This window comes from Chanodichthys erythropterus, chromosome 24 (assembly GCF_024489055.1).
Source record: "Chanodichthys erythropterus isolate Z2021 chromosome 24, ASM2448905v1, whole genome shotgun sequence".
In the NCBI taxonomy this organism is placed as follows: Eukaryota; Metazoa; Chordata; class Actinopteri; order Cypriniformes; family Xenocyprididae; genus Chanodichthys; species Chanodichthys erythropterus.
In genome coordinates this window covers 15437447-15449039 of record NC_090244.1, presented here as the reverse complement: position 1 = coordinate 15449039, position 11593 = coordinate 15437447, and the positions used below count along the sequence as shown (strand labels likewise).

At 37.6% G+C, this 11593-nt stretch overlaps 1 protein-coding gene across 4 annotated transcripts in view; it reads right to left on the bottom strand.

The window, feature by feature from the left end:
• Positions 1–11593, bottom strand: part of si:dkey-219c3.2 (transcription initiation factor TFIID subunit 4) — a 63536-nt gene that overhangs the window by 7380 nt on the left and 44563 nt on the right. For 3 of the 4 annotated variants that reach the window (XR_010893992.1, XR_010893990.1, XR_010893991.1), the window contains exons 14-15: positions 4627–4840; positions 1792–1913 (exon numbers count right to left, since the gene is read on the bottom strand). Coding sequence is in view for 1 of the 4 variants with exons in the window: in XM_067380533.1 (XP_067236634.1) it covers positions 4667–4840 (174 nt within the window). In the remaining 3 variants the exon portion in view is untranslated. Of the gene's footprint in view, positions 1–1780; positions 1914–4626; positions 4841–11593 lie in introns of those variants that run through there. The other variant, XM_067380533.1, reaches the window with a different exon arrangement.

Below are 11593 nucleotides of genomic sequence, written 5' to 3'. Positions count from 1 at the left end.
GACTCCAAGAGGACTGAAATCTTAGTAAATGTACGAGTAATTTCATCAATGCCCCCAAAACTCCTCCAAAAGATGCTTTACAAACCCAAGCGAGTCACAGGATGGCTTTTCAGCTACTGACCTCGAGTTGAACTTTTTAACTCTTTCTTTGGCTCGAGTCATGAAAAATGCACTCGTTGATCAAGATTTCCACAGTACAAGAATCATGACATAACCGCCATTGTATGTGTGTAAAAGAGCGAGAAGGACTCTACAAGGAAGTTGCGTTTGTGGCGAACGCACCTTCTGGCTAGAACCCTTTCAAATGATGCACCAGTCAGATCTCCAAGCTCTCGGGCGAAATTAACCACGAAATGCAAAGTCTGTCCTCTGATCCATTTTTAATCTTGATATCTAATGTTCTCATTTTCCAGTCTCATCTATGTAAATCAGTTCTTTTATGACCTACAGGTTTATTGCTGTTGTCTCGCTACATGAAGGATATGAGAGCAGTTCTCAGAAGTCATTTGGTTGTAAGTGCGGTCTGGATTGGCCGCGTAGACGCTTTGACTTGAGGCGAAGTGGCGGCTAAAGCGGACAGTCTGGTAATGCATTCAGCACTGGGCAGAGAGGCTTTTTGTTCGAGCATGTCTAAAGGGAAACCTGGACTCATATGGAAGAGCTTGTCCGATGGCATCGACTTTCTTTCGGGTGCCTGCTTTCTACGAAACTAGCCCTGAACGTACCATCTAACAGCTTCGGAAAGTTCATAATGATTGCTTTGAGTAAACGGTTAAAAAGCAAAGATCTTTTTGTAGATTTGTGCCCTATGCATCCAAAACAACATCTTTTTTGATGATGGCACCTTTTGAAAAATGAGATTAGACGGTTAATGAACGCAGAAATTTCGTCGGAGGGGGATTACTTGTACCCCTTAAGGCCTGGAGACGGAGGGGCTGTGGGTCAGAATTCTCTCCAGGAGTTAAGGTCACTTTCCCACAATCCCTTTTGCTCAGTCTCCCTTAGCAAAACAGTGCAATCAAAGCCACTTGGAGAGAGACTGCGGGACTTGAAAGGTTAACTTGGTGGCTGGTAAACAGACTGAATTGCATAATGTGTTGTAAAAAGGCACATTTAATGAGAGCTTTTTAAGGCTCTCTGCCTCACCATTTCAAAAGGAAGAATCATGAAATGTCACGGATGTGTTATGCTATTTGTTGTCTCAACTGGCCATTGTTTCTTTTAAGCTGCGTGTTCAAATTTCTTCAACTTGTCGCACATTGTACATAAAGGCTCACGGAGGCGTCGCAGCTCCCCCTGAATGCAACTTACCACCTCGCTGATGTGCGACTGCCGTTTCGGTTTTTTATTTCAAAAAAATTAAAAAGACTATCTTGTCTCCAGTGCAACGAGGGTCAGAGAAGCCGCGTCGGACATTAATAAAATCTTAATTTAAATACTGCTCTAATGGATGTTGTGTCAAGATGTATATTGCAGTATGGTCCAAATGTATATTATTTAAATAAAACATTTTTGTAATGGATTATTATTGATATGAATCATAGTGGTATGTCAGGCATGTGTTTATTTGAATTGTCATATTCTTTTTGTAATTGGTGTTGATAAATGAACTTTTAATAAATTGTTGGAGTTCTTTCCCTATTTTAAACCACTAACAGCATGTATGTGAATGTGTACAAATGACAGTGAACATTTGAAGTATATATTGTAAAACAGGGTTAGCTTTAGTCAGGATTAAACAGAGTTTTCTTCATATTGACATTCATCCAAGTGAAACATTTGGTTCATTACTTGGTTCAGTCCATCGGTTGGAGGCAGGTCTGAATGTGAGCTTGCAGTCAGTTCTGGAGGGTTTCAGTGGATGTGATTGGAGAAGTCCTGCATACGTCACCAGAGAGAAGTTTGTCGTTTCACTGAAAGATTGAGTTATAACATTTTGATCAAAAACAAAAAGATCAATAATAGCAATTAGAAAATAGATCTTTAACATGTAACAACATTCATAAATATTTTACTTTAAGTATTTCTGAACAAAATATTCAAGGATAAAACAAAATGTAGGGCGTTTTTCATCAGAAACTGACTGAATCATGAAAGGTGGGTGGTAAAAACCAGAATAGAGCCTCACCTGAATGAGTTTGCAAGTCTCAGTCAAACAAACTTGGGTACAATGTACTTATTGTGTTAATGCTGTAACGCAAAACGCTTTTGCTGCTATTGAGGTGGAATATGGGTAAGGTTATGGACGGATTTAGTGGTATGGTGGGTTAAGGCAGTATTTCCCAACACTGTTCCAGGAGCCACACAACAGTACAACTCTTCCTAAACAAACACATATGATTCAACTCATCAGCTCATTAGTAGAGACTCCAGATGGCTCAGATGAGACGTATCTAAAATGTGTCCATGAACAGGGTTGGGAAACACTGGGTTAAGGTAGGTCAACGATATAATCACAGATATATTTACATGAAGGCATTTTCTATAATACAAGTACAATGAAAAACATGTATTTACACAATAAGTGCACTGTATTAAATGATTCATTTAAAATGTGTTAGTACATAGTAGTTAAAGACACTTTGCAGGGTTAGTTCACCCAAAAATGAAAATTCTGTCATTAATAACTCACCCTTAAGACCTTCGTTCATTTTTGGAATACAAATTAAGATATTTTTGATAAAATCCGATGGTTCAGTGAGGCCTCCATTGACAGCAAGATAATGAACACTTTCAGATGCCCAGAAATCTACTAAAGACATATTTAAAACAGTTCATGTGACTACAGTGGTTCAACCTTAATCTTATGAAGCGACGAGAATACTTTTGTGCGTCAAAAAAACCAAAACAAAATAACGACTTTATTCAACAATATCTAGTAATGGGCGATTTCAAAACACTGCTTCATGAAGCTTTACAAATCTTTTGTTTCAAATCAAACTGCCAAAGTCACGTGATTTCAGTAAACGAGGCTTTGTTACGTCATAAGTGTTTCGAAATTTTGAAGGTCTTATAGGTGTGAACAACATGAGGGTGAGTAATGACAGAATTTTCATTTTTGGGTGAACTAACCCTTTAATTTAAAGGGGACCAAAGCTTGTCCCAGGAATCAGGCCACATTTATTTGATCCTTTACTTGCTGGTTATGTCAACCGCATAAATTAGACCATTAGCTATTGGCAAACATCACAGAAAGTCATACCAGAAGTATAATTAGGAACTTTATTCTTTTACAAAAGTACAAATTTAATAGAGATGAGCACTTTTTTTTTTTTCAAACCAACCAAACATTCAAAAATTGTTAAATTTAGCAAAAATAGAAATTCTAATAGATATGTTTTTTAGACAAAAGACAATCCCTTGATCAACAATACTGTTTGTCCAAATGTCAGCACAAACAATACGAATTAAAACAAATCTGAGTGATGGAAAAAATTGCCTCAGATCTCAAAAGAATCATTGCACACGACATGAACGTTGACCGTCTCCCAACATACATCTGTACAACGCCAAAAGGTACATGTCGAACAATGTCATTTCCTCTCCTACTACAAGTCATAAAGGGCAGTATACAAATATTTGCTGTTTCGGACATAAAGTAATGCCCAATGACAGATACTAAATTTATAATGAAACTGAATTTCTTACACAAAAGTACAGGATCCAAAATGCATTATTAGTATTTTAAAATATTACTGCAGTCTGTCAAAGCCACCCCATTTTTAACATATTAAAAAAAAAAAAAAAAAAAAAAAGGTCAAATTAACAATACGTACAACCTGCCATTTCTCCACAAATAAGTTACGAGAGATCCTGCTCTAGAATCGTTGTTGAAGCGATGCATATTAGTATTAGCATATTAGATAATTCCATGCCGTTGATTTGATTCAAAAACAATGGTGCCCCAGGAGGGCCACATAAGGCACCATTTCACAGTATACTTAACAGACACTAGTGAAACCGTACACACCTATAACCCCACACTGAGTGTGCGAGACAAAACTGTCATTGAATTTCAAAAGACCATCCAATAGGATGAAAGACAGTCAGTGTTTTACAACACAGAATTTCTTCATTTTGCATAAATCTGTAACAAAAAACCCCCCCAAAAACATCCACACGTTTCCTCAGAGACTTAAAGATGCGCTACTTATAAGTTACTAAAAATACTTCCGACTCGTTAGACCTCTAAAACTTTGCATTCACATTTCCAGTGTCTCTATTGCAAATGAGGCTTTCGGTTAAAAACAAGTCCAGCCATTATTTATATAAAACAAATCTCAATCTCTATCCTGAAACGTAAAATCAGTCCGAGTTCAAGTTAATGAATAAAAAGATCAACATTGCTCAAAATGATGGCTCATTAATCCAAAACAAACGGGAAGTAAAACCATAAAAGGGTCACCCAAAGGGGATAAATCACATGGTGTCCACAGCCGCCGCCTTACACGCTTTTCCAGAACCTTCTCATCTCCAGAACGGCCACGTTTGGAAGTTTCACAGCAATACGCTCGTACTGATCAAAGAGTTCATGCCACAGGTGAGTCTGAAGGCACAAACTGGAGATGAATGTGGAGAAGGAGAGGAAGACTTGAACGTTTACTGAGAGTCAAGCAGGTGGAGTACCGTTAAGGTGGATGATCTCATCTATCTCACTGGATCAGTGCTACTTCAGAAGGGCCTTGTAGAGCAGCATGGACCTGGCTGTGGTTCGCTCCTGCTCCATGCAGAAGATCAAGTCCCTGAGGTTGACCCGGGTGATGCGCTGACGGGTCTGCCGAACCGAGGACGTGGAGGATGAGGTAGAACCGGCCGCTGATCCAGAGGAGCCCGCAGGAAGCTGAAGGGGAATGATGAAAGAATTCATTAGGTCATTGTTAATGTTTGTCAAGTCTGTGATTGATGACAAACAGTTTCTACATCAAGAAGGCTGTTAAATTCTACATTTTATTTTGATTTTATTTAACCATAAACAGAGCAGAGTTAGTCAAACACACTGAATTACTTAAAAGAAATTAGACAAATTGTTCGTTTTAAAGGTGCCCTCGAATGAAAAATTGAATTTATCTTTGCAAAGTTGAACAACAAGAGTTCAGTACATGGAAAAGACATACATTGAGTTTCAAACCCCATTGTTTCCTCTTTCTTATATAAATCTCATTTGTTCTCAACATAACACCGACTGTTACATAACAGTCGGGATCATTGATATGTACGCCCCCAATATTTGCATATGCCAGCCCATGTTCGATGCATTACACAAGGGCAGCCAGTATTAACGTCTGGATCTGTGCACAGCTGAATCATCAGTCTAGGTAAGCAAGCAAGAACAACAGTGAAAAATGGCAGATGGAGCAATAATAACTGACATGATTCATGATATCATGATATTTTTAGTGATATTTGTTAATTGTTTTTCTAAATGTTTCATTAGCATGTTACTAATGTACTGTTAAATGAGGTTAAAGTTACCAACGTTTATTACTGTATTCACGGAGACAAGAGCCGTCGCTATTTTCATTATTAAACATTTGCAGTCTGTATAATGCATTTATAAATCTCTCCAACAGTGTAGCATTAGCCGTTAGCCACGGATCAGCCTCAAATTCATAGAGAATCAAAATTAAACATCAAAAATACTTTACTCACATGATTCGATGTATGCACACAGTATGCATGACGAAGATCTTGTAAAGATCAATTTGAGGGTTATATTAGCTGTGTGAACTTTGTAAATGCACTGTAATATAGTCGAGAGCTCGTGTGGCAGGGAGCGCATGATTTAAAGGGGCGGCGCGCTGCCAAAATCAGTGTATAGTTAATGATGCCCCAAAATAGGCAGTTAAAAAAAAATGTATTTTAAAAAAATCTATGGGGTATTTTGAGCTGAAACTTCACAGACACATTCAGGGGACACCTTAGACTTATATTACATCTTTTAAAAAGCATTCTTGGGCACCTTTAATAAATCTTACTATTTATTAAAATGTCCGACTTTGATTTATTTTACAGTTGGCAATATTTTACTGTATATGACTTACAGCATTAAATTCTTTGGCGTTTTTGCCTTTATTATGATAGGACAGTGATTAGACAGGAAGCAAAGTGAGAGAGAGAGAGAGAGAGAGAGAGAGAGAGAGAGAGAGAGAGAGAGAGAGAGAGAGAGAGGGGGAGGGGAACGGGATCGGGAAAGGACCACGAGCCGGGACTCAAACTGCCGGAAGCGCATTGAGGCCATCGGCGCCGACAAATTCTTTTTTTTTTTTTTAAATAATAAAATGATAATAAAAATAAAACAAAGCTAGAAAAACAACTTTTTAATTCTCCAAGATTGGATTAGGTCATTTAATTTAAAAAAGAAACGAGTAAAATTTATTTTTTATTCTCAAAGAATGGATTGAAATATTTTGTTACATTTACAATAGTAACAATTTTTTTTAATTATTATTCTCAAAGATTAAAGGTCACATTATTTTGTGTTTGTGTTTAACTTAAAATAATAACAAGAAATAAAAGTATATAAAAATCTATTTTCAAAGACTAGATTGCTTTGTATTTAATTTAAAATCTATTTTATTCTAAAAAACTTGATTCCATCAGATTGTTTTGTGTTGAATTTAAAATTTACAAGACAAAAAAAAAAAAAAGATTATGTCAAAAAGTTTTTTGTTTAAAAATGAGTAAAAAAAAAAAAAAAAAAAAAAAAAATAATAAAATCAAATAAAACCCAAAATTTAAGAAGCAAAGAACTAGAAGTCTTTGTGCTACCTAAATCTGAGACGAACCAGTCTGGCCTACATTAGATTTTTTTTTCTTCTAGCAGTCATCAAAGATCCTCTGGTTTTGTGCTTTTGTGTGTTTGTCAGCACACCTGCCCAACATGTGATCATCTGTTCTCAGCTCGAGGCTAGAGAACCACACCTCATGCTCCGGGCAGCAGACTTTTGATCTCAACTACAGTATCTCAAAGCAGATTTGACTCAAACAAATGTGAGTGGGAAAGAGTGAGATCACAACGAAACTCTTGCAAAAAACAAAGATCATTCAAATAAAATACAAGTGAAGATGATGAAAAGGAGGGCTCACGAGCAGCTGATGCCACAGTAGTCCACCTTGAGGGGAAAGACCTTACATCCAATTTACTGGAGGAGAGAGGAAGATCGCATGTTATTGTATTCATCAGCCGTACAGGGGGTCTATAGCGTGACATCACTCGGCTGGAATGAGGTTAGGGTCTCCAGCCTTCACTGAATACTAAGTATACGTGAGAAGGAGTAAGATGGCCTCTGGGCACAAAACGCACACCACACCCTACAGAAACAACGTGCAGCTTTGTGGGATCTATATCACCCTCATACATGCTCTTACACACCCTGAATGATTCCTACTCTCACACACACCCAGGGCTGGCAAAGCTCAGGACATGTGTACGCGGGCAGTTCGTGCGTGGTCTTGTATGTCATTAATGTTAGATTATTCGAAAATTGTTAGGAACACTTCAAAAGAAGAATGAAACGCAAAACTGAAATCAGAGATTAATGCCAAAATTCTCAATCATAACCACACCCAGAAGAGACCGTTCCAGGAAGTGAGTACAAGATGTGATCGAGTGATAGTAAGCCTCTGGTTACATATTGCACACTTAAATAAACCTGAAATCAATGCCGAGCATTGGATTTCATATGTGTGTGTGTGTGTGTGATAAAAACATAACAAGCTAGTGCGAAATTTCAGCATCTGACTCAATGCCACGCAATAGTCAGCAAATCAACAAACACTTTTGAATGAGGTCTTAAACAAAGACCCTCTGCATTTGGGGATTTCAAATAAATGGGTCAATGGCATGATCTTATTTAAAAAATTTGATTCATACATGCAATGACTTGAATACACCTCTTCTATAATGAACATGTTTTTCCATTTTTTTAAATTAAGATTAATTTAATTTTTTTAAAGCATGCATAAATGTCCAAAATGCTAGGGTGGGAAAAAAAAAAAATCCGGATATTAAAACAAAAGGAAAAAGTCTCATTAAAATAATGAAACTCTTGAAAAGGAAAAGCTATATTTTGGCAAAATTTCCATTTCTAGGCTAAAAAAGCAATTTAATTAAAATATTAATATCTTAAATATTAAAATTACCTAACTTTTGCACATGTGGTGCAACCAACCAGTACTGTTGGTGAAAACTAAAACTATTAGAAATGCTGTTTGTTAATTGAAATAAAAGCTGAAATAAAATAAAATATGAATAATAAATGACATGAATAATTCATGATATCTGTAGACATTTCACCTTGAAAATCATTTAAAAACTATTCAAACAATAACTAGGATGTGGACACTCGCATAAATTCAAGGTGTTAGGAAAACGTTATTTTTTACATCGCGGTTACACAACATGACATTTATATCATTAGATACTTTTCTTAAATTATATAAAAGTTTTTGAAAACCATAATGAATATGAAGAGTAAATTTCTAAGAACTTGCCGCTTCCGTTTTAAACTACATTTTTAATCGTTGACCACTAATAAAATATTAACAAAAAGCAAAATATATTCATTTAAAAAAATCCAATATGTAATCACCAAAACTCTAGCCTTTAGTAAGAGACAGTTTTACTTGCTAGACTCGATACTGCAGTACAGGAAGCCTGCGTTTCACAGTTAGCATGTGTGGGTGAACACGCTCAAGGCATTTTGCCACTATCCTAGTGGTGCGTTAGAGATGGAGCTTGTTAAGCCTGCATAAATGTGTAAAGATATGGATGAATATATTACAGATGTGAGCATTAACATGCCCCAGGCACTGAGAGAAATGTATTTTTTAAAACCACATTAGCTGTGGAGTGGAATGTGTAGGGTGCACAAGCTATCTTTTTCGAGTGTCATTAGGGTTAAAGTGTGTTGTAAACCCTTGAGTTGTGTTAGTGCGTGTTCACTGTGTGTAGGACAGCAAACACCTCCAGAGGAACTGACTCCAAACCCTGAAGAGATGAGGCAGCTTACACTTGTAGGTCTCTGAAAGCCATGAATTGAGCAGAACGGCATGAAACAAATCCTTCAACCAGATGTAAAGGTCTTAAAATCTTCAAAACAAGTACAAGTCATGCAAGAAGCAGCTCTGCGCCAAAGCTACCCTAGAATTGAGAAGCCCTTCAACTCAAAGTGACCAAAGCACCACAGAGAAAACCCTCTCCAGACAAAATGGAGAGAGAAAAAACCTTATTACTCCACCTTATTCCTCCAAACGACTGTGAGCACTTCTGGCCTCTAAAGGTTAGAGAGTGCCTGAGGGTTCTGTGTGTCTCCAGCGTTTGGGGAAATGACTCGCCTTGCCTCTGCACGAACACAGCCCAGTCTCTGCAGAACTGCCGCCCGGGGCTACGCAACCCTGCTCCACTTCACTTTAACCCTCTACTATCCGGCTTTTTGATTGTAGTCTTTTACTTTGATTCAGGACCATCTAACCTTGTGCAATTACAAAACTATGAGGGACATGGTTGGGCTTCAAAACAGGCCGCTTAAATCACAATGTCTTCTTCGCAGAAGATCCAGAGTTAAAGACAAAGTCTTAAAAATAAAGATTCTTCATTGGCATCAATCCTTTAACATCCATAGAACATTTCAACTGCACAAAAAGGTTCTTTATAGTGGAAAAAGGTTCTTTAGATTATTAAAATGTTCTTCACACTAAGAAAAAAATGGTTCTTGTAAGACCTGTTCACTAAAAGGTTTTTTGGGGGAACCAAAAATAGTAGTTCTAAATCCCCTTTTGGAACCTGTATTTTTAAGTGTGTAAGATGGTGCTACGAAATCCACTAAGACCATGGTCACTTTTTCAGCCCATTTATGACACAATCCTAGTTTGTGGTTCAGTGTGTAGTAACCATGGATTAAATCTGTAAAGTAGTTGACACTACACATAATTAAAAAGTATTGCTGTAGGGAAGGGGATTTTCTAATTAGTGAAATAGTGGCAAAGCTGCAGTTCCTTTGCCTCCAGTGAAGTTGAGGAGCTGAGGGGCAGAGCTGGGATAAAATCCAGGCCTGCGGCCCCAACCAAAACAAGAGCATGTGAGGCTTTGTGGTGTTCTATCATTACCTCACCACATAATTAAGTACAGACACAACAAAATGCAGCAAAGTGTATGCATGCTTGTCCAACTGATGAAGATACTACTACAAACCCTGAATCAGCCCTGCATCCAACACGCCACCAAATTCTTTTCAGATTTTTCCCCCCTTCAAATCAAATTGGAGATCTTCAGCCACTAATGGAATAGACAAAACTAGATCCTTTGAAGAAAACTTGGGGTAACTATGGTTACTATTGCCTTTCTATGGTGTTTTGAGTGGTTTTAGCATGTTGCTATAAAGTTAAGGGGTTATTTTAGCATGTTGCAATGTGGTTGCTAAATAAACACCCATATAACCCTAGAAACACCCTAACAACCACATAACACGTTCGTTTTTCTAGGTGTTTTTTTAGCATGTTGCTATGCGGTTGGTAAAACCCACCCAGATAACCCTGGAAACACCCTTACAACCACATAACATGCTAGCTGTTCTGGGGTGCGTTTCCCAAAAGCATTGTTAGCCAACTATAGTCGCAAGCTCTGTTGAATTGTGTTGGTAAAGATGGAATTTGCAACCATAGTTGGCTTCAGAAACATGGTTTTTACCATGGTATATGGTTGCTATGGTGTTTCTAGGGTGTTCTTGGTGGTAGCTTATAACATTATTGATTAAAAGAACCCACCCCAAGTCTCTGGTCTCTAGATATGGCACAGGTTCTAGTCAATGGACTAGATAACCATCATTAGCATTTATCAATATACGAACTTCTCAAATCTGCCACAATTATTGCTAATAACAGCCATAAAGAGAAAGTCTTTTCAGTAAAAACAAAAGTGCAGCATGTACGCCAAACACTTGGGTCAGATATGAATGTCAGAAGATGCCACATACTGTGATTCATCCGGGCTGTAGGAGTTGACATCTCTAGACCCGTCCAATTTTTCTTTTTCTTTTTCAGGATTAAGCATTATTCAAGTGTCTAATATGACACTGACAATGTACGTCTGTCGAATTTGTGTGGTAAATATCCACGGTGCAAATTCACAAATATTCTGCACATTTTACAGCAGATCCCTTTCTCGCCCTGTTTCACTCTCTCAGCACAAAGAACCGGGATGCTTCAGGCAGCACTTGCGGGAGAACGAACATTCTGCCTACATCTGCCTGCAATTCAAACAGCTCTCCCACATTGTGTTGCCTGTATAAAAAAAGAGCACTTGTCAACAGCTTACATGGCTACAAGGTACACATTAAGCTCGAGGGCGATGCTATACAAACACATGAAGTAGCTCAACAAAGATTGTGGCATGATGGTCTTTAAAACACTCGTTTAGTTTGGAGTACAAAAAAAAAAAAATGTTTCATTACACTGGAATGGATTTTGAATGTCTCCACTATTACCGATTTTGTGTCTCATATAGCTTTCAAAATAAGTTGATATGACATTTTGTTTATCAATGGAATGGATTTAACAAACAATGCTGCTGTTACATTACGAATTGCGAAATGCA